General features: G+C 51.9%; 1 protein-coding gene across 4 annotated transcripts in view; it reads right to left on the reverse strand.

The window, feature by feature from the left end:
- Nucleotides 1–23,891, reverse strand: part of LOC110506108 (genetic suppressor element 1) — a 418,800-nt gene that overhangs the window by 15,744 nt on the left and 379,165 nt on the right. For all 4 annotated transcript variants that reach the window (XM_036964533.2, XM_090222430.1, XM_090222432.1 and 1 more), the window contains 3 exons: nucleotides 2,190–2,356; nucleotides 1,762–1,962; nucleotides 53–232 (listed from right to left, as the gene is read on the reverse strand). In XM_036964533.2, coding sequence (XP_036820428.2) covers nucleotides 53–232; nucleotides 1,762–1,962; nucleotides 2,190–2,356 — 548 coding nt within the window. The remainder of the gene's footprint in view (nucleotides 1–52; nucleotides 233–1,761; nucleotides 1,963–2,189; nucleotides 2,357–23,891) is intronic.

Here is a 23,891-nt window from a genome sequence, read left to right on the forward strand (position 1 = left end):
TATTTGTGTATGTATGTGTGTGTATGTATGAGAGTGTAGAAGAGGACAGTACCTTTCAGACAGTCTCTCAGACTGCAGAGCGGACAGTGAGGCGTGTGTGAGGTCCCCAGGGTAGCGGACCCCCTGCAGGTGCATGTGGACAGCAGAGGGGTGCAGGGGGGGCAGGCCTCCCCCTCCTTGGAGATGGTAGAACGGTGACCTCAGAGCTGATAGACAGAATGGATCATCCATCCTGAGAGAGAGAGAGGGGGGGGGGGGGAGGAGAACAACAGAGAGAAGGGAATTGAAAGGGGAGAGAGAGAGAGCGATGGAGAGGAGGGAGTTGAAAGGAAAGATAGAGAGGGAGAGAGACAGAGCGATGGAGAGGAGGGAGTTGAAAGGAAAGATAGAGAGGGAGAGAGAGAGACAGAGCGATGGAGAGGAGGGAATTGAAAGGAAAGATAGAGAGGGAGAGAGACAGAGCGATGGAGAGGAGGGAGTTGAAAGGAAAGATAGAGAGAGAGAGCAATGGAGAGGAGGGAGTTGAAAGGAAAGATAGAGAGACAGAGCAATGGAGAGGAGGGAGTTGAAAGGAAAGAGAGAGAGAGAGAGAGCAATGGAGAGGAGGGAGTTGAAAGGAAAGATAGAGAGAGAGAGAGCAATGGAGAGGAGGGAGTTGAAAGGAAAGATAGAGAGGGAGAGAGAGAGAGACAGAGCGATGGAGAGGAGGGAATTGAAAGGAAAGATAGAGAGAGAGAGAGCAATGGAGAGGAGGGAGTTGAAAGGAAAGATAGAGAGGGAGAGAGACAGAGCAATGGAGAGGAGGGAGTTGAAAGAAAAGATAGAGAGGGAGAGAGAGAGAGACAGAGCGATGGAGGGGAGGGAGTTGAAAGGAAAGATAGAGAGGGAGAGAGAGAGACAGAGCGATGGAGAGGAGGGAATTGAAAGGGAGAGAGAGTGAGAGAGAATATAACAGTGAGTGTCCCAGTTAACTAGTGTTTACATCATTAACCTGAGCTGTGTCTCTCCATGGGAGGGGGCATTAGAGGGTCAGCCAACCTGTCAAATAACCTCAATCAACCCCACACAGCACACTGCTGACAGCAGCCACACTTCACTCTCTTTGGATGTGTGTGTTTCAGAGAGAGCGAGCGAGAGCGAGAGAGAGAGAGAGAGGGAGAGAAAGAATGAGAGAAAAGGAGTGTGTGTGTGTGTGTGTGTTTGTGGATGAGAGAGAGAAAGAGTGAGCAAATGTGTGTGTGTGTGTGTGTGTTGTCAGTCTGATGTCTGTGTCTGTCTGTCTCTGCGTGGCTCATCTCCTCATTAACTCCATTACTGGGCTGTGTGTGATGGCTTCTGCCCTCCTTTCATCCTGCTGTGCTGCTGACATAGCACGGTCATGCACCCTGTCCCACAGCCTACAGCAAACAGCACATCACCCCCCCCCCCCCCACACACACACACACGCCCGCAAACGACAAGATCGAATCCTAACTAAGCACTACCCGTCTCCATCAATTCTAAGCCTTGTCATCAAACTGTCTGTCCACAGAAAATAGGACTAGAGGCTAACTGGGGCTGTCTTCAGCATCCCTGGAGGTAGTAGCCACTGACAACAACATGAAACACTAGCTAGCATGTTTTTATCCCTAGCCTTGAGTGTTAGCAAGCACTGGAAACTGAAAGAGTACCAAAGACTAGAGGCAATTCAAAGGTTCTGTTAGCACCCCTACCTAGCAGTAGCAGTCTTGTTGCTGATCGACGAGTGTTGTCCTGACTCACCTGTAGGGGGCGAAGGAGGGATGTGGTAGGTAGGAGGGATGGTAGTACGCGGCGGCTGCGGCGGCGGTGGCGGGGTCCAGGCCCAGGGGCAGTCCAGAAGGCATGCGGAGGTCCTCGGCCGTGGCGTAGGGGCGGAACCCCCGCAGGTACTCCTCTGGTACACCACCAGGGGGCACTCCATGGGGCAGCTGCCTGGGCAGACTAGTGAGAGGAGAGGGAGGGAGGAGAGGGAGAGAGGGAAGGAAGTATATAGGAATAATGAAGGAAGATGAGGGGTAGGGAGAGGAGGAAGAGAAGGAGGGAGGGAAATAGGAAGCGAGGGGATTTACTTAGTTAATTGTATTTGATCATTATAAATACACCTTATAAAAGACAGGGTAGGACAGAGTGTACTGTCAGGGCTGTACTGTACAGGCAGTGTTACTGACTTGAGGGGCTGGAAGCGTGCGTCCTGCATGACAGCACCGGGGCTCAGGCCAAAGGCATAGGGGTTTCCTATGAGGTGAGCAGGGACTGAGGGGCCACCTTTCTCCTGCTGGTGGGGCGCCTCTGCGCCCAGACGCTCCCTACTGACCCCACGAGGGCCCGAGTCAGCCTGAGAGAAAGAGAGAAAGCGAGAGGGGAGGGAGAGAGGGAGAAGCACAGTCTTAGTAATTGTTCCCGGGGGCCTGTGACCGACACGGTTGTCCACACACATGGACCACATCCTGGGGATGAGAGGAGGGAAGAATAGGCCCCTCTCTCCATCTCCTGCTGCCTCCTTCCCTTCTCTCTTCCGGGAACCCCCCCCCCCCCCATATTCTCACACACAGAAATGGAGAGCTCTCGTCATTCTAAGCAAGGCTAGTCATCTGCTCTCTGAAGAGGACACCGTGAAATGGAGGAAAATCAACAGTCACAGAAATTCCTCAGCACCAAGCAGACACAAGCTCCTTTACACTGCATCACATCCTCTACTGCTGCTACTGTTCTCTTACTTCACAGATGGAAACAGTCTTGTTCAGGACATATGATGTACGTAGGTGTGGTAGAGACACTGAAGCAGTAGTCTGAGCCTCCTCTACCCAGCACACTGACTGTGATCCTGACAACAGAGCAGGAGTGTGTGTGTGTCTGGAGATGAGCCATGCTAGAACATCAACTGGCGGTGAAAACAGCCAGTCCACAGCATTCTCTCTCTCTCTCACATACAAATACCCTCTGTGTTTCTCTCTCACATACAAATGCCCTCTGTGTTTCTCTCTCTCACACACACACACACACACACACACACACACACACACACACACACACACACACACACACACACACACACACACACACACACACACACACACACACACACACACACACACACACACACACACACACACCCACACACACTGTTTCAGCCCAACAAAGGCAACCTACAGAGAGAAAAGGGGAGAAGGCAGTAAAACTTTGGTTTGTCTCTGCCTACATGTCCACTTACAGCATTTAGTCCAGGCTATGGAGAGAGGGGGAGGGAGAAGAGCAACATTTTGTCCAGGGTATGGAGAGAGGGGGAGGGAGAAGAGCAACATTTAGTCCAGGGTATGGAGAGAGGGGGAGGGAGAAGAGCAACATTTAGTCCAGGGTATGGAGAGAGGGGGAGGGAGAAGAGCAACATTTTGTCCAGGGTATGGAGAGAGGAGGAGGGAGAAGAGCAACATTTTGTCCAGGGTATGGAGAGGGAGAAGAGCAGCATTTAGTCCAGGGTATGGAGAGAGGGGGAGGGAGAAGAGCAACATTTTGTCCAGGGTATGGAGAGAGAGGGAGGGAGAAGAGCAAAATTTTGTCCAGGGTATGGAGAGGGAGAAGAGCAGCATTTAGTCCAGGGTATGGAGAGAGGGAGAAGAGCAGCATTTAGTCCAGGGTATGGAGAGGGAGAAGAGCAGCATTTAGTCCAGGGTATGGAGAGAGGGAGAAGAGCAGCATTTAGTCCAGGGTATGGAGAGAGGGAGAAGAGCAGCATTTAGTCCAGGGTATGGAGAGAGGGAGAAGAGCAGCATTTAGTCCAGGGTATGGAGAGGGAGAAGAGCACCATTTAGTCCAGGGTATGGAGAGGGAGAAGAGCAGCATTTAGTCCAGGGTATGGAGAGAGGGAGGGGGAGAAGAGCACCATTTAGTCCAGGGTATGGAGAGGGAGAAAAGCAGCATTTAGTCCAGGGTATGGAGAGAGTGGGAGGGAGAAGAGCAACATTTAGTCCAGGGTATGGAGAGAGGGAGGGGGAGAAGAGCACCATTTAGTCCAGGGTATGGAGAGGGAGAAGAGCAGCATTTAGTCCAGGGTATGGAGAGAGGGAGGGGGAGAAGAGCACCATTTAGTTTAGGGTATGGAGAGGGAGAATAGCAGAATTTAGTCCAGGGTATGGAGAGAGTGGGAGGGAGAAGAGCAACATTTAGTCCAGGGTATGGAGAGAGGGAGGGGGAGAAGAGCACCATTTAGTCCAGGGTATGGAGAGGGAGAAGAGCAGCATTTAGTCCAGGGTATGGAGAGAGGGAGGGGGAGAAGAGCACCATTTAGTTTAGGGTATGGAGAGGGAGAATAGCAGAATTTTGTCCAGGGTATGGAGAGAGGGGGAGGGAGAAGAGCAACATTTAGTCCAGGGTATGGAGAGAGAAAGGGGGAGAAGAGCACCATTTAGTCCAGGGTATGGAGAGGGAGAAGAGCAGCATTTAGTCCAGGGTATGGAGAGAGGGAGGGGGAGAAGAGCAGCATTTAGTCCAGGGTATGGAGAGGGAGAAGAGCAGCATGTAGTCCAGGGTATGGAGAGGGGGGGGGGGGGGGGGGTAGAAGAGCAACATTTAGTCCAGGGTATGGAGAGGGAGAAGAGCAGCATTTAGTCCAAGGTATGGAGAGAGGGAGAAGAGCAGCATTTAGTCCAGGGTATGGAGAGGGAGAAGAGCAGCATTTAGTCCAGGGTATGGAGAGGGAGAAGAGCAGCATTTAGTCCAGGGTATGGAGAGAGGGAGAAGAGCAGCATTTAGTCCAGGGTATGGAGAGGGAGAAGAGCAGCATTTAGTCCAAGGTATGGAGAGAGGGAGAAGAGCAGCATTTAGTCCAGGGTATGGAGAGGGAGAAGAGCAGCATTTAGTCCAGGGTATGGAGAGGGAGAAGAGCAGCATTTAGTCCAGGGTATGGAGAGAGGGAGAAGAGCAGCATTTAGTCCAGGGTATGGAGAGGGAGAAGAGCAGCATTTAGTCCAGGGTATGGAGAGAGGGAGAAGAGCAGCATTTAGTCCAGGGTATGGAGAGGGAGAAAAGCAGCATTTAGTCCAGGGTATGGAGAGAGGGAGAAGAGCAGCATTTAGTCCAGGGTATGGAGAGAGGGAGATAAGCAGCATTTAGTCCAGGGTATGGAGAGAGGGAGAAGAGCAGCATTTAGTCCAGGGTATGGAGAGAGGGAGAAAAGCAGCATTTAGTCCAGGGTATGGAGAGAGGGAGAAGAGCAGCATTTAGTCCAGGGTATGGAGAGAGGGAGAAAAGCAGCATTTAGTCCAGGGTATGGAGAGAGGGAGAAGAGCAGCATTTAGTCCAGGGTATGGAGAGAGGGAGATAAGCAGCATTTAGTCCAGGGTATGGAGAGAGGGAGATAAGCAGCATTTAGTCCAGGGTATGGAGAGAGGGATGGGAGAAAAGCACCATGTGAGGGCTCTTGGAGAGAAACGGAAGAGAGAGAAGGAAGTGGGTAGAGGATGATGGTAGAGAATGTCCAGGGATGAGAGTGGTTATTCCCTCTCATCTGGACCCTCCTCTCCCCACACACCAGATAGATAATAGGAGAGGTAAGAGCTAGGGTACTGTTGCCATTAAAACACTTACAAAGGCAGGGGAAGGAGGGAGGAAGCTGTCCTGCTAAATTAACCCCAAGGATCCCTGGGAATAGAGGTAGGCTTTTCTACATCACTGTGTGTATGTATAGTATGTTTGTGTGTGTGTGTACAGTATGTGTGTGAGTGTGTGTGTGTGTGTGTGTCTCTTTCCAATGTCACTGAGAAAACACAACCCATTTAGTTCCATTTACCCCTACCACCTGTCCCATTATGCTCACCCCTTCAAACCATTACCCCCACCCCCTCAGCCAATGACCCGGGGTGACACTAACACACTAACAGTTCATATTAAATGTCTCTAATGTTTGCCCCTCGTTGTTAAACATGCTTCACTGAGCAGCCAGGCAGAGTGGCCCCTGTCCCTGTCCCTGTCCCCAAACCCCCACGCCAAGTCCCGTTTCCCTAGTCCCCCCTCCTGCCCTAATGGCTGTGTTAGCGTCAGAGGTGGGCTCTCCCTCCCCGATGAGCAGCCAACTGGAAAAGTGGTTCAGATATGTCAAAAGAACTCAAAATCAGAGAGGCCAGGAAAACGCAAGACCCCTCCCTCCCTTCCTCCATCCTCCTCCACCCTCCTTCTTCAACCCTCTTCCTTCCTCTGCCTCCTCCTCCCTCCATCCTCCTCCACCCTCCTTCTTCAACCCTCTCTCTTCCTCTGCCTTCTCCTCACTCCCTCTCATCTTCCATCCTCCTCCACCCTCCTTCTTCAACACTCTCTTCCTCTGCCTCCTCCCTCCCTCTCTTCTTCCATCCTTCTTCAACCCTCTCTCTTCCTCTGCCTCCTCCTCCCTCCATCCTCCTCCACCCTCCTTCTTCAACCCTCTCTCTTCCTCTGCCTCCTCCTCCCTCCATCCTCCTCCACCCTCCTTCAACCCTCTCTCTTCCTCTGCCTTCTCCTCACTCCCTCTCATCTTCCATCCTCCTCCACCCTCCTTCTTCAACACTCTCTTCCTCTGCCTCCTCCCTCCCTCTCTTCTTCCATCCTTCTTCAACCCTCTCTCTTCCTCTGCCTCCTCCTCCCTCCATCCTCCTCCACCCTCCTTCTTCAACCCTCTCTCTTCCTCTGCCTCCTCCTCCCTCCATCCTCCTCCACCCTCCTTCTTCAACCCTCTCTCTTCCTCTGCCTTCTCCTCACTCCCTCTCTTCTTCCATCCTCCTCCACCCTCCTTCTTCAACCCTCTCTCTTCCTCTGCCTCCTCCTCCCTCCCTCTCTTCTTCCATCCTCCTCCACCCTCCTTCTTCAACCCTCTCTCTTACTCTGCCTCCTTCTCCCTCCATCCTCCTCCCTCCCTCCTTCTTCAACCCTCTCTCTTCCTCTGCCTCCGCCTCCCTCCGTCCTCCTCCACCCTCCTTCTTCAACCCTCTCTCTTCCTCTGCCTTCTCCTCACTCCCTCTCTTCTTCCATCCTCCTCCACCCTCCTTCTTCAACCCTCTCTCTTCCTCTGCCTCCTCCTCCCTCCCTCCATCCTCCTCCACCCTCCTTCAACCCTCTCTCTTCCTCTGCCTCCGCCTCCCTCCGTCCTCCTCCACCCCCCTTCTTCAACCCTCTCTCTTCCTCTGCCTCCTCCTCCCTCCCTCCATCCTCCTCCACCCTCCTTCAACCCTCTCTCTTCCTCTGCCTCCGCCTCCCTCCGTCCTCCTCCACCCTCCTTCTTCAACCCTCTCTCTTCCTCTGCCCTCCTCCACCCTCTCTCTTCCTCTGCCTCCTCCTCCCTCCATCCTCCTCCACCCTCCTTCTTCAACCCTCTCTCTTCCTCTGCCTCCTCCTCCCTCCATCCTCCTCCACCCTCCTTCTTCAACCCTCTCTCTTCCTCTGCCTCCTCCTCCCTCCCTCCATCCTCCTCCACCCTCCTTCTTCAACCCTCTCTCTTCCTCTGCCTCCTCCTCCCTCCATCCTCCTCCACCCTCCTTCTTCAACCCTCTCTCTTCCTCTGCCTCCTCCTCACTCCCTCTCATCTTCCTTCAACCCTCTCTCTTCCTCTGCCTCCTCCTCCCTCCATCCTCCTCCACCCTCCTTCTTCAACCCTCTCTCTTCCTCTGCCTCCTCCTCACTCCCTCTCATCTTCCATCCTTCTTCAACCCTCTCTCTTCCTCTGCCTCCTCCTCACTCCCTCTCATCTTCCACCCTCCTTCAACCCTCTCTCTTCCTCTGCCTCCTCCTCCCTCCATCCTCCTCCACCCTCCTTCTTCAACCCTCTCTCTTCCTCTGCCTCCTCCTCCCTCCCTCCATCCTCCTCCACCTTATTCAACCCTCTCTCTTCCTCTGCCTCCTCCTCCCTCCCTCCATCCTCCTCCACCTTCTTCAACACTCTCTCTTCCTCTGCCTCCTCCTCCCTCCCTCCATCCTCCTCCACCTTCTTCAACACTCTCTCTTCCTCTGCCTCCTCCTCCACCTTCTTCAACACTCTCTCTTCCTCTGCCTCCTCCTCCACCCTCCTTCAACCCTCTCTCTTCCTCTGCATCCTCCTCCACCCTCCTTCAACCCTCTCTCTTACTCTGCCTCCTCCTCCCTCCATCCTCCTCCACCCTCCTTCAACCCTCTCTCTTACTCTGCCTCCTCCTCCCTCCATCCTCCTCCACCCTCCTTCTTCAACCCTCTCTCTTCCTCTGCCTCCTCCTCCCTCCGTCCTCCTCCAACCCTCTCTCTTCCTCTGCCTCCTCCTCCATTCCTCTGCCTCCTCCTCCCTCTCTCTCTTCCTCTGCCTCCTCCTCCCTCCCTCTCTTCCTCCATCTCTGTCCATGGAGCGGTAAACGGTGGCTGTCTGGAGACAGTACAGACCTGCCTATTAGCAGGCACTCTACTGTTATTTGTGACAGGGCTGCTGACATTTAGCCCATCTCACTCACGCACACACACGCGCACACACACACACGCACCCACACACACATCCACACAGTGAAATGGTACCAAACAACATCTGTTAGAGAGCCACCAGGAAAAGAGGATTTGTGTGTTTTCTCTGCCTCTAATCCGGCTGTTCTGATGCATCTGGATTCAATCATGACCCCACAGAGTGTTGGGAAGAATGTCTTTTCATAGTTTTAATATGAGCCTGAATAGTGTTGATAACAGGCAGCCATGCTGAAAATGGTATTTTAAAATGTGTCCTTTCAAAATGATTATTTGATTCACAGTTAAAGTCAGAAGTTTACGTACACTTAGGTTGGAGTCATTAAAACTTGTTTTTCAACAACTCCACAAATTTCTTATAGTTTTGGCAAGTCGGTTAGGACATCTACTTTGTGCATGACACAAGTCATTTTCCCAACAATTGTTTACAGACAGATTATTTCACATATAATTCACTACATCACAATTCCAGTGGGTCAGACGTTTACATACAATATATCCACATCATTTTCCTACCTCATGATGCCATCTATTTTGTGAAGTGCACCAGTCCCTCCTGCAGCAAAGCATCCCCACAACATGATGCTGCCACCCCCTTTCTTCACGGTTGGGATGGTGTTCTTCGGTTTGCAAGCCTCCCCCTTTTTCCTCCAAACATAACAATGGTCATTATGGCCAAACAGTTCTATTTTTGTTTCATCAGACCAGAGGACATTTCTCCAAAAAGTACCATCTTTGTCCCCATGTGCAGTCGCAAACCGTAGTCCGTCTTTTTTATGCCGGTTTTAGAGCAGTGGCTTCCTTGCTGAGCGGCCTTTCTGGTTATGTCAACATAGAACTCGTTTTACTGTGGATATAGATACTTTTGTACCTGTTTCCTTCAGCATCTTCACAAGGTCTTTTGCTGTTGTTCTGGGATTGATTTGCACTTTTCGCACCAAAGTACGTTCATCTCTAGGAGACAGAACGCGTCTCCTTCCTGAGCGGTATGACGGCTGCGTGGTCCCATGGTGTTTATACTATTGTTTGTACAGATGAACGTGGTACCTTCAGGCGTTTGGAAATTGCTCCCAAGGATGAACCAGACTTGTGGAGATCTATAATTTTTTTCTGAGGTCTTGGCTGATTTCTTTTGATTTTCCCATGATGTCAAGCAAAGAGACACCGAGTTTGAAGGTAGGCCTTGAAATACATCCACAGGTACACCTCCAATTGACTCAAATGATGTCAATTAGCCTATCAGAAGCTTCTAAAGCCATGACATTCGGTTCCAAGCTGTTTAAAGGCACAGTCAACTTAGTGTATGTAAACTTCTAACCCACTGGAATTGTGATGCAGTGAATTATAAGTGAAATAATCTGTCTGTAAACAATTGTTGGAGTGTATGTAAACTTCTGACTTTAACTGTACATATAGGTAGGGGTAAAGTGACTAGGTAACAGGTAACAGCAGTAGCAGCAGAGTATGTGATGAGTCAAAAGAGTCTAAATGATTCCTCTATATTATAGTACAATGGCTGTTATACTGTATCTAAAACAAAGAAATAAACAATATATGAAATAGAATATAATATGCCCTCTGGTGGCCAAGTTACACTATTGCTATTGATTGGGTGCTCTCTCCTCCTCAGGTTGTTTACACACACACACATACGCACTCACGAATATACCCACACACACACGCACAGACTTGGTCGAGTCTCAGAGGCTAGCAGATGCCTCTTGGGCCAAAGCAAAAATAAAAGAAGCTCCTGTAGCGCCTGTCTACAACCTGCGTGAGTGTGTGAGTGTGTAAACAACCTGAGGATGTGTTGAGAGGATGGTTGACTGTGCATCCTGTGTCTTTTGTCTGAGTGGAGGATAACATTCACCCCCCCCCAATCCTCCTCCTCAAAAACCGGGCTGCAGAGTCCACAGGAGTCCACAAGAGCAGGGTTAGAGCACAGAGCACTGACACCCTCTGAGCCACAGACCTCTCTCTACTCCTCTCTCTCTCTCTGTCGACCTCCGCCACCCCCCTCTCCTCTCTCTCCTACTCTCTATATGAGAGACAACACCAGTTATCAGAGCCTGCTAAACCATCCTACAGCAGAACAGAAGCAATCAGCCAGTACAACACACAGACTATTGATGAGCTGTTGGGATGACTTTACTGGCAGACAGGAGGCAGAACAGAGATGAATAGAGACTGCCTGACATACACAGGCTGAGAGACAAAAGACTCACTGCATGGCGCCTGCTGCTACTGGGCTGTGTGTATGTGTGTCACTAAGGGGCCTCTCTAATGATGATGGAGGACTCTGCTCTTGCTGTTTGTGTGCTGGGCTGACAGGATGACAGCCCCCCCACACACACCATCTTTCCCTGACCTTTAGCCCTGCTGGAGGCTTCACCCCCAAAATGTGCCCTTATTTCTCAGACTCACTGTGCAACAAAAACAATCTGATACGGATACTTTGATTTAGCCACACAGACACAGTGTATCACACACACCCTCACACCCAGGCTGCCCCCTCTGTGTAAGCCTGGGCCCTGGAGGCCCCCTGGTGAGGGGTGGGAGACCCCGCGTATGGGAGGGCGCTCATTTACGCCTCTCTGATGGAGCCATGAATCTAAATTGCCAATTAAAAAGCAATTACAGGCAGCAGCGGGAACAAACTCCGGCAGTCATTGAAGGAAAATACCAACGCGCCTCAACCTCTCATCGCCTCCCCTCACACTCCTCTCGCCTCCCCTCTCACCCTCCTCTCACCTCCCCTCACCCTCCTCTCGCCTCCCCTCACACTCCTCTCGCCTCCCCTCTCACCCTCCTCTCACCTCCCCTCACCCTCCTCTCACCTCCCCTCACACTCCTCTCGCCTCCCCTCTCACCCTCCTCTCGTCTCCCCTCTCACCCTCCTCTCGCCTCCCCTCTCACCCTCCTCTCACCTCCCCTCACCCTCCTCTCGCCTCCCCTCTCACCCTCCTCTCGCCTCCCCTCTCACCCTCCTCTCGCCTCCCCTCACACTCCTCTCGCCTCCCCTCTCACCCTCCTCTCACCTCCCCTCACCCTCCTCTCACCTCCCCTCACACTCCTCTCGCCTCCCCTCTCACCCTCCTCTCACCTCCCCTCACACTCCTCTCGCCTCCCCTCTCACCCTCCTCTCACCTCCCCTCACCCTCCTCTCGCCTCCCCTCTCACCCTCCTCTCACCTCCCCTCACACTCCTCTCGCCTCCCCTCTCACCCTCCTCTCACCTCCCCTCACCCTCCTCTCGCCTCCCCTCTCACCCTCCTCTCACCTCCCCTCACACTCCTCTCGCCTCCCCTCTCACCCTCCTCTCACCTCCCCTCACCCTCCTCTCGCCTCCCCTCTCACCCTCCTCTCACCTCCCCTCACCCTCCTCTCACCTCCCCTCACACTCCTCTCGCCTCCCCTCTCACCCTCCTCTCACCTCCCCTCACACTCCTCTCGCCTCCCCTCTCACCCTCCTCTCACCTCCCCTCACCCTCCTCTCGCCTCCCCTCTCACCCTCCTCTCACCTCCCCTCACACTCCTCTCGCCTCCCCTCTCACCCTCCTCTCACCTCCCCTCACCCTCCTCTCGCCTCCCCTCTCACCCTCCTCTCACCTCCCCTCACACTCCTCTCGCCTCCCCTCTCACCCTCCTCTCACCTCCCCTCACCCTCCTCTCGCCTCCCCTCTCACCCTCCTCTCGCCTCCCCTCACACTCCTCTCGCCTCCCCTCTCACCCTCCTCTCACCTCACCTCCCCTCACCCTCCTCTCACCTCCCCTCACACTCCTCTCGCCTCCCCTCTCACCCTCCTCTCGCCTCCCCTCTCACCCTCCTCTCGTCTCCCCTCTCACCCTCCTCTCGCCTCCCCTCTCACCCTCCTCTCACCTCCCCTCACCCTCCTCTCGCCTCCCCTCTCACCCTCCTCTCGCCTCCCCTCTCACCCTCCTCTCGCCTCCCCTCACACTCCTCTCGCCTCCCCTCTCACCCTCCTCTCACCTCCCCTCACCCTCCTCTCACCTCCCCTCACACTCCTCTTGCCTCCCCTCTCACCCTCCTCTCACCTCCCGTCAAACTCCTCTCGCCTCCCCTCTCACCCTCCTCTCACCTCCCCTCACACTCCTCTCGCCTCCCCTCTCACCCTCCTCTCACCTCCCCTCACCCTCCTCTCGCCTCCCCTCTCACCCTCCTCTCACCTCCCCTCACACTCCTTTCGCCTCCCCTCTCACCCTCCTCTCACCTCCCCTCACCCTCCTCTCACCTCCCCTCTCACCCTCCTCTCGCCTCCCCTCTCACCCTCCTCTCACCTCCCCTCTCACCCTCCTCTCACCTCCCCTCACACTCCTCTCGCCTCCCCTCTCACCCTCCTCTCACCTCCCCTCACCCTCCTCTCGCCTCCCCTCTCACCCTCCTCTCACCTCCCCTCACACTCCTCTCGCCTCCCCTCTCACCCTCCTCTCACCTCCCCTCACACTCCTCTCGCCTCCCCTCTCACCCTCCTCTCACCTCCCCTCACCCTCCTCTCGCCTCCCCTCTCACCCTCCTCTCACCTCCCCTCACACTCCTCTCGCCTCCCCTCTCACCCTCCTCTCACCTCCCCTCACCCTCCTCTCGCCTCCCCTCTCACCCTCCTCTCACCTTCCCTCACCCTCCTCTCACCTCCCCTCACACTCCTCTTGCCTCCCCTCTCACCCTCCTCTCACCTCCCGTCACACTCCTCTCGCCTCCCCTCTCACCCTCCTCTCACCTCCCCTCACCCTCCTCTCGCCTCCCCTCTCACCCTCCTCTCACCTCCCGTCACACTCCTCTTGCCTCCCCTCTCACCCTCCTCTCACCTCCCCTCACCCTCCTCTCGCCTCCCCTCTCACCCTCCTCTCGCCTCCCCTCTCACCCTCCTCTCGCCTCCCCTCACACTCCTCTCGCCTCCCCTCTCACCCTCCTCTCACCTCCCCTCACCCTCCTCTCACCTCCCCTCACACTCCTCTTGCCTCCCCTCTCACCCTCCTCTCACCTCCCGTCACACTCCTCTCGCCTCCCCTCTCACCCTCCTCTCACCTCCCCTCACCCTCCTCTCACCTCTCCTCACACTCCTCTCGCCTCCCCTCTCACCCTCCTCTCACCTCCCCTCACCCTCCTCTCGCCTCCCCTCTCACCCTCCTCTCACCTCCCCTCACACTCCTCTCGCCTCCCCTCTCACCCTCCTCTCACCTCCCCTCACCCTCCTCTCGCCTCCCCTCTCACTCTCCTCTCACCTCCCCTCACACTCCTCTCGCACGCATGTCAACCGCGTATCAATTGCAAAGTTTAACCATCATAGTGTGAAATACAGTTTTACTGCCGCGGTTACTTTTTAAAGTCATAATTCCCTAAATCTCCATGCAGAGTTGTAATGAAAAGATAAAGACAAGACAGATGCTGTGTTTTACTCTGAAGCCTGAAGGTTGATTGGATGATTTTAAAAAAGCAGTTGTGTGTACTGTTCACGTGAACGGGGCCTGTTGAACCAATCCTGGATGGTCGCGTAGCAAAAAGCAAAGTAGAAATAAGAGCAGTGAGAGAACTGGAGCTAACGGAGGAGCAGAAGAACTGGAAAAGCCTCCCGCTTCAATTAAGTCTCATGTTTGGGAGCATTTTGGCTTCCCTGTGAGATATGATGAAGGAAGAAGGGTGGTGGACAACACCGTTACGGTGTGAAGGCATTGTGCCACAAGAAAGCCGTACGATCATGGAAAAACATAAAGCATGGCCACACATTTAGAGTGTCATCACCCTGGTGTGTCAGGGTTCTCACCGCGACATTTAGAGTGTCATCACCCTGGTGTGTCAGGGTTCTCACCGCAACATTTAGAGTGTCATCACCCTGGTGTGTCAGGGTTCTCACCGCGACATTTAGAGTGTCATCACCCTGGTGTGTCAGGGTTCTCACCGCAACATTTAGAGTGTCATCACCCTGGTGTGTCAGGGTTCTCACCGCGACATTTAGAGTGTCATCACCCTGGTGTGTCAGGGTTCTCACCGCGACATTTAGAGTGTCATCACCCTGGTGTGTCAGGGTTCTAACCCGCGACATTTAGTGTCATCACCCTGGTGTGTCAGGGTTCTCACCGCGACATTTAGAGTGTCATCACCCTGGTGTGTCAGGGTTCTCACTGCGACATTTAGAGTGTCATCACCCTGGTGTGTCAGGGTTCTCACCGCGACATTTAGAGTGTCATCACCCTGGTGTGTCAGGGTTCTCACCGCGACATTTAGAGCGTCATCACCCTGGTGTGTCAGGGTTCTCACCGCGACATTTAGAGTGTCATCACCCTGGTGTGTCAGGGTTCTCACCGCGACATTTAGAGCGTCATCACCCTGGTGTGTCAGGGTTCTCACCGCGACATTTAAGCAGCCCTTTGCTGCCATCACCAAATCTACTGGGACGTTTATCGCTGACGACAGGAGGCCATACTCTGTTGTGGAAAACAAAGGGTTTAAAAACATGGTGAAAGTGCTTCAGTCACGCTACGAAATCCCCTGCCACACCCACTTCAGTATGAAGATCTTACCAGATCTAAATGAACAGGAACAGATTCAAATGGTTGATTAATTATCTAAGGCATCCTTTGTTGCCCACACCACAGACTGGTGGTCCTCCAGGGCAATGGAAACCTACGTGACTGACTGTTCACTACACCACAGACTGGTGGTCCTCCAGGGCAATGGAAACCTACGTGACTGACTGTTCACTACACCACAGACTGGTGATACTCCAGGGCAATGGAAACCTACGTGACTGACTGTTCACTACACCACAGACTGGTAGTCCTCCAGGGCAATGGAAACCTACGTGACTGTGACTGCTCACTACACCACAGACTGGTGGTCCTCCAGGGCAATGGAAACCTAAGTGACTGACTGTTCACTACAACACAGACTGGTGGTCCTCCAGGGCAATGGAAACCTACGTGACTGACTGTTCACTACACCACAGACTGGTGGTCCTCCAGGGCAATGGAAACCTACGTGACTGTGACTGCTCACTACACCACAGACTGGTGGTCCTCCAGGGCAATGGAAACCTACGTGACTGACTGTTCACTACACCACAGACTGGTGGTCCTCCAGGGCAATGGAAACCTATGTGACTGACTGTTCACTACACCACAGACAGGTGGTCCTCCAGGGCAATGGAAACCTACGTGACTGTGACTGCTCACTACACCACAGACTGGTGGTCCTCCAGGGCAATGGAAACCTACGTGACTGTGACTGCTCACTACACCACAGACTGGTGGTCCTCCAGGGCAATGGAAACCTACGTGACTGTGACTGCTCACTACACCACAGACTGGTGGTCCTCCAGGGCAATGGAAACCAACGTGACTGACTGTTCACTACACCACAGACTGGTGGTCCTCCAGGGCAATGGAAACCTATGTGACTGACTGTTCACTACACCACAGACTGGTGGTCCTCCAGGGCAATGGAAACCTACGTGACTGACTGTTCACTACACCACAGACTGGTGGTACTCCAGGGCAATGGAAACCAACGTGACTGTGACTGCTCACTACAACACAGACTGGTGGTCCTCCAGGGCAATGGAAACCTACGTGACTGACTGTTCACTACACCACAGACTGGTGGTCCTCCAGGGCAATGGAAACCTACGTGACTGTGACTGCTCACTACACCACAGAGGAGTGGACCTCCACGGTAACAGAAACCTACGTGACTGTGACTCCTCACTACACCACAGACTGGTGGTCCTCCAGGGCAATGGAAACCTACGTGACTGACTGTTCACTACACCACAGACTGGTGGTACTCCAGGGCAATGGAAACCTACGTGACTGTGACTGCTCACTACACCACAGACTGGTGGTCCTCCAGGGCAATGGAAACCTACGTGACTGTGACTGCTCACTACACCACAGACTGGTGGTCCTCCAGGGTAACGGAAACCTACGTGACTGTGACTGCTCACTACACCACAGACTGGTGGTCCTCCAGGGCAATGGAAACCTATGTGACTGACTGTTCACTACACCACAGACTGGTGGTCCTTCAGGGCAATGGAAACCTACGTGACTGTGACTGCTCACTACACCACCGAGGAGTGGACCTCCACGGTAACAGAAACCTACGTGACTGTGACTTCTCACTACACCACAGACTGGTGGTACTCCAGGGCAATGGAAACCTATGTGACTGACTGTTCACTACACCACAGACTGGTGGTCCTTCAGGGCAATGGAAACCTACGTGACTGTGACTGCTCACTACACCACAGACTGGTGGTCCTCCAGGGCAATGGAAACCTATGTGACTGTGACTGTTCACTACACCACAGACTGGTGGTCCTCCAGGGCAATGGAAACCTACATGACTGTGACTGCTCACTACACCACAGACTGGTGGCCCTCCAGGGCAATGGAAACCTACGTGACTGTGACTGCTCACTACACCACAGACTGGTGGTCCTCCAGGGCAATGGAAACATACGTGACTGTGACTGCTCACTACACCACAGACTGGTGGCCCTCCAGGGCAATGGAAACCTACGTGACTGTGACTGCTCACTACACCACAGACTGGTGGTCCTCCAGGGCAATGGAAACCAACGTGACTGTGACTGCTCACTACACCACAGACTGGTGGTCCTCTAGGGCAATGGAAACCAACGTGACTGTGACTGTTCACTACAACACAGACTGGTGGTACTCCAGGGCAATGGAAACCTACGTGACTGTGACTGCTCACTAAACCACAGACTGGTGGTACTCCAGGGCAATGGAAACCTACGTGACTGACTGTTCACTACACCACAGACTGGTGGTCCTCCAGGGCAATGGAAACCTACGTGACTGTGACTGCTCACTACACCACAGACTGGTGGTACTCCAGGGCAATGGAAACCTATGTGACTGACTGTTCACTACACCACAGACTGGTGGTACTCCAGGGCAATGGAAACCTACGTGACTGACTGTTCACTACACCACAGACTGGTGGTCCTCCAGGGCAATGGAAACCTACGTGACTGTGACTGCTCACTACACCACAGACTGGTGGTCCTCCAGGGCAATGGAAACCAACATGACTGTGACTGCTCACTACACCACAGACTGGTGGTCCTCCAGGGCAATGGAAACCAACGTGACTGTGACTGCTCACTACACCACAGACTGGTGGTCCTCCAGGGCAATGGAAACCTACGTGACTGTGACTGCTCACTACAACACAGACTGGTGGTCCTCCAGGGTAACGGAAACCTACGTGACTGTGACTGTTCACTACACCACAGACTGGTGGTCCTCCAGGGTAACGGAATCCTACGTGACTGTGACTGCTCACTACACCACAGACTGGTGGTCCTCCAGGGCAATGGAAACCTACGTGACTGTGACTGCTCACTACACCACAGACTGGTGGTACTCCAGGGCAATGGAAACCTACGTGACTGTAACTGCTCACTACACCACAGACTGGTGGTCCTCCGGGGCAATGGAAACCTACGTGACTGTGACTGCTCACTACACCACAGAGGAGTGGACCTCCAGGGTAACAGAAACCTACGTGACTGTGACTGTTCACTACACCACAGAGGAGAGGACCTCCAGGGTAACAGAAACCTACGTGACTGTGACTGTTTACTACACCACAGAGGAGAGGACCTCCAGGTTAACAGAAAGCTATGTGACTGTGACTGTTCACTACACCACAGAGGAGTGGACCTCCAGGGTAACAGAAAGCTACGTGACTGTGACTGCTCACTACACCACAAAGGAGAGGACCTCCAGGGTAACAGAAACCTACGCGACTGTGACTGTTCACTACACCACAGACTGGTGGTCCTCCAGGGTAACAGAAAGCTACGTGACTGTGACTGTTAACTACATCACAGACTGGTGGTCCTCCAGGGTAACAGAAACCTACGTGACTGTGACTGCTCACTACACCACAGAGGAGTGGACCTCCAGGGTAACAGAAAGCTACGTTACTGTGACTGCTCACTACACCACAGAGGAGTGGACCTCCAGGGTAACAGAAACCTACGTGACTGTGACTGCTCACTACACCACAGAGGAAAGGACCTCCAGGGTAACAGAAACCTACGTGACTGTGACTGTTCACTACACCACAGACTTGTGGTCCTCCAGGGTAACAGAAAGCTACGTGACTGTGACTGCTCACTACACCACAGAGGAGTGGACCTCCAGGGTAACAGAAACCTACGTGACTGTGGAGTGGACAGAGGAGTGGACCTCCAGGGTGACAGAAACCTACGTGACTGTGACTGTTCACTACACCACAGAGGAGTGGACCTCTAGGGTAACAGAAACCTACGTGACTGTGACTGTTCACTACACCACAGAGGAGTGGACCTCCAGGGTAACAGAACGCTATGTGACTGTGACTGCTCACTACACCACAGAGGAGTGGACCTACAGGGTAACAGAAACCTACGTGACTGTGACTGCTCACTACACCACAGAGGAGTGGACCTCCAGGGTAACAGAAACCTACGTGACTGTGACTGTTCACTACACCACAGAGGAGTAGGAGATGTGAAGTCTGGTGCTACAGACACGCCCCCTCTATGAGAGTTGCACAGGCACACATCTGGCGCAGGTACTGCTAGGAGCAGTAGCAGAGTGGAAGCTAGAGAGGCCCAATAGCAATAACCCAATCACCACAGATAATGCCAAGAACCAAGTAAATGCAGTGATAGAAGCTAGACTGGGGCCACAGATAGCTTTCTTTGCACATCTGGTCAATTTAGCATCCCAAGGGGGAATCTCAGTGAAACAGATGGATCTCAGGTAACCAGATGGATCTCAGGTAACCAGATGGATCTCAGGTAACCAGATGGATCTCAGGTAACCAGATGGACCGCCTCCTTGGGAGGATCAGGAAGGTGGTTTCCTTTTTCCACCGAAGCACAACAGCCGTTCATGTGCTTAAGACCAAGCAAGAAATGTTACAGCTACCAACCCACAAGCTCATACACCATGTCACAACAAGATGGAACTCCACATGATATGTTGGAGTGCTATCTTGAGCAGCAGACAGCTGTATACTCTGCACTGACAGACAAGACCCTGAAAAATAATAAAGACACCTTGTCTGATGATGACGTGAAAGTGGCAGAGGAGGTTCTCCAGGTGTTCAAACCCCTCAAAACGGTTACTCAAAACCGTGATCCAATCCGATCCGTGACTCAAAACCGTGATCCAATCCGCGACTCAAAACCGTGATCCAATCCGATACGCGACTCAAAACCGTGATCCAATCCGATCTCCCACACACACACACACAGATCATCACACACTGAGGCATATACACACTCACACAGATCATCACACACTGAGGCATATACACACTCACACAGATCATCACACACTGAGGCATATACACACTCACACAGATCATCACACACTGAGGCATATACACACTCACACAGATCATCACACACTGAGGCATATACACACTCACACAGATCATCACACACTGAGGCATATACACACTCACACAGATCATCACACACTGAGGCATATACACACTCACACAGATCATCACACACTGAGGCGTATACACACTCACACAGATCAAACACACTGAGGCATATACACACTCACAGTCAGTCCAGGGTAAATGAAGTACTGACGCTCTACAGGGGCTCCAGAGATAATACTGCTGCCTCTGAATATCAATTCCTGCCTCTCTCACCCTCTCCCCTCCCTTTCTCACCCTCTCTATCCCTCTCCCCTCCCTCTCTATCCCTCTCTCACTCTCTCTATCCCTCTCCCCTCGCTCTCTATCCCTCTCCCCTCCCTCTCTCACCCTTTTTTCTCCCTCTCCCATCCCTCGCTCACCCTCTCTATCCCTCTCCCCTCCCACACTCTCCCTCTATCCCTCTCTCACCCTCTCTATCCCTCTCCCCTCCCTCCCTCTCTATCCCTCTCCCCACCCTCTCTATCACTCTCCCCTCCCTCTCTATCCCTCTCCCCTCCCTCTCTCACCCTTTCTATCCATCTCCCATCCCTCGCTCACCCTCTCTATCCCTCTCTCACCCTCTCTATCCCTCTCTCTCTCTCTCTCTCTCTCTCAATTCAATTCAAGGGTCTTTATTGGCATGGGAAACATATGTTTACATTGCCATAGCAAGTGAAATGGATAAACAAAAGTGAAATAAACAATAAAAAATGAACAGTAAACATTACACTCATACAGGTTCCAAAAGAATAAAGACATTTCAAATGTCATATTATGTATATACAGTGCTTTGCGAAAGTATTCGCCCCCCTTGAACTTTGCGACCTTTTGCCACATTTCAGGCTTCAAACATAAAGATATAAAACTGTATTTTTTTGTGAAGAATCAACAACAAGTGGGACACAATCATGAAGTGGAACGACATTTATTGGATATTTCAAACTTTTTAACAAATCAAAAACTGAAAAATTGGGCGTGCAAAATTATTCAGCCCCTTTACTTTCAGTGCAGCAAACTCTCTCCAGAAGTTCAGTGAGGATCTCTGAATGATCCAATGTTGACCTAAATGACTAATGATGATAAATACAATCCACCTGTGTGTAATCAAGTCTCCGTATAAATGCACCTGCACTGTGATAGTCTCAGAGGTCCGTTAAAAGCGCATAGAGCATCATGAAGAACAAGGAACACACCAGGCAGGTCCGAGATACTGTTGTGAAGAAGTTTAAAGCCGGATTTGGATACAAAAAGATTTCCCAAGCTTTAAACATCCCAAGGAGCACTGTGCAAGCGATAATATTGAAATGGAAGGAGTATCAGACCACTGCAAATCTACCAAGACCTGGCCCGTCCCTCTAAACTTTCAGCTCATACAAGGAGAAGACTGATCAGAGATGCAGCCAAGAGGCCCATGATCACTCTGGATGAACTGCAGAGATCTACAGCTGAGGTGGGAGACTCTGTCCATAGGACAACAATCAGTCGTATATTGCACAAATCTGGCCTTTATGGAAGAGTGGCAAGAAGAAAGCAATTTCTTAAAGATATCCATAAAAAGTGTTGTTTAAAGTTTGCCACAAGCCACCTGGGAGACACACCAAACATGTGGAAGAAGGTGCTCTGGTCAGATGAAACCAAAATTGAACTTTTTGGCAACAATGCAAAACGTTATGTTTGGCGTAAAAGCAACACACCATCCCCACTGTCAAACATGGTGGTGGCAGCACCATGGTTTGGGCCTGCTTTTCTTCAGCAGGGACAGGGAAGATGGTTAAAATTGATGGGAAGATGGATGGAGCCAAATACAGGACCATTCTGGAAGAAAACCTGATGGAGTCTGCAAAAGACCTGAGACTGGTACACAGATTTGTCTTCCAACAAGACAATGATCCAAAACATAAAGCAAAATCTACAATGGAATGGTTCAAAAATAAACATATCCAGTTGTTAGAATGGCCATGTCAAAGTCCAGACCTGAATCCAATCGAGAATCTGTGGAAAGAACTGAAAACTGCTGTTCACAAATGCTCTCCATCCAACCTCACTGAGCTCGAGCTGTTTTGCAAGGAGGAATGGGAAAAAAATGCAGTCTCTCGATGTGCAAAACTGATAGAGACATACCCCAAGCGACTTACAGCTGTAATCGCAGCAAAAGGTGGCGCTACAAAGTATTAACTTAAGGGGGCTGAATAATTTTGCACGCCCAATTTTTCAGTTTTTGATTTGTTAAAAAAGTTTTAAATATCCAATAAATGTTGTTCCACTTCATGATTGTGTCCCACTAGTTGTTGATTCTTCACGAAAAAATACAGTTTTATATCTTTATGTTTGAAGCCTGAAATGTGGCAAAAGGTCGCAAAGTTCAAGGGGGCCGAATACTTTCGCAAGGCACTGTATACAGTGTGTAACGATGTGCAAATAGTTCAACTACAAAAGGGAAAATAAATATAAATATGGGTTGTATTTACAATGGTGTTTGTTCTTCACTGGTTGCCCTTTTCTTGTGGCAACAGGTCACAAATCTTGCTGATGTGATGGCACACTGTGGTATTTCACCCAGTAGATATGGGAGTTTATCAAAATTAGGTTTGTTTTCAAAGTCTTTGTGGGTCTGTGTAATCTGAGGGAAATATGTGTCTCTAATATGGTCATACATTTGGCAGGAGGTTAGGAAGTGCAGCTCAGTTTCCACCTCATTTTGTGGGCAGTGAGCACATAGCCTGTCTTCTCTTGAGAGCCATGTCTGCCTACGGCAGCCTTTCTCAATAGCAAGGCCATCTCACTGAGTCTGTACATAGTCAAAGCTTTCCTTAATTTTGGGTCAGTCACAGTGGTCAGGTATTCTGCCACTTTGTACTCTCTGTTTAGGGCCACATAGCATTTTAGTTTGCTCTGTTTTTTTGTTCATTCTTTCTAATGTGTCAAGTAATCATCTTTTTGTTTTCTCACGATTTGGTCTAATTGTGTTGCTGTCCTGGGGCTCTGTGGGGTCTACTTGTGTTTGTCTCTCTCCCTCTATCACTCTCTCAGAAGCTCATCCCAGACTCTGTGTGAGTGTGTTTGGTTTTAACCCTGCATGGTCTCCAGGCTCCAAGTCCCAGTAACCCTGCATCTAACCCAGGCCTCTAACCCAGGCCTCTAACCCAGGCCTCTAACCCAGGCCCCTAACCCAGGCCTCTAACCCAGGCCCTGCTATTGTCTGAGTGGTTCTAGCCCTGTCTCTCTCTCTGTGTGTTGTCTCTAACCATGTCCCTCATTTCTGCAGGCTTACGCAAGCTGGGGGCCTGAGGTCAGTTCACAGCACAGCCCGGGCTAGGAACTAATTGAATAGACAGCACTAAGAGAGAATATGGGGAGAAGGGGAAGAGGAGTGGGGAGGGCAGGGCAGGGGCGGACGTGGGGGTGTTAGGGACGTTCAAATCTTACTAAAATGTTGGTGAGTCCCCCCCTCCCTCGCTGATGATTAGGGATAAAAACAGAGTTTCCTTTGTCTGCAATACTGAGGGACGTTTTTTGAGAGAGAGAGAGAGAGAGAGAGAGATAGAGAGAGAGACAGAGAGACAGGGAGAGAGATACAGAGACAGAGAGAGAGAGAGAGAGAGAGAGAGAGAGAGAGAGAGAGACAGACAGACAGAGAGACAGGGAGAGAGATACAGAGACAGAGACAGAGAGAGAGAGAGAGAGAGAGAGAGAGATACAGAGAGAGAGACAGAGAGAGAGAGAGAGAGAGAGATACAGAGAGAGATACAGAGAGAGAGACAGAGAGAGATACAGAGACAGAGAGAGAGAGAGAGAGAGAGAGAGAGAGAGGGAGAGAGAGAGAGATACAGAGAGAGAGTGAGAGAGAGAGAGAGAGATACAGAGACAGAGAGAGATACAGAGAGAGAGACAGAGAGAGAGAGAGAGAGGGAGATACAGAGAGAGATACAGAGAGAGATACCGAGAGAGATACAGAG

The sequence above is a fragment of the Oncorhynchus mykiss genome, chromosome 26 (genome assembly GCF_057628025.1).
Source record: "Oncorhynchus mykiss isolate SJ-2025 chromosome 26, ASM5762802v1, whole genome shotgun sequence".
Classification (NCBI taxonomy): Eukaryota; Metazoa; Chordata; class Actinopteri; order Salmoniformes; family Salmonidae; genus Oncorhynchus; species Oncorhynchus mykiss.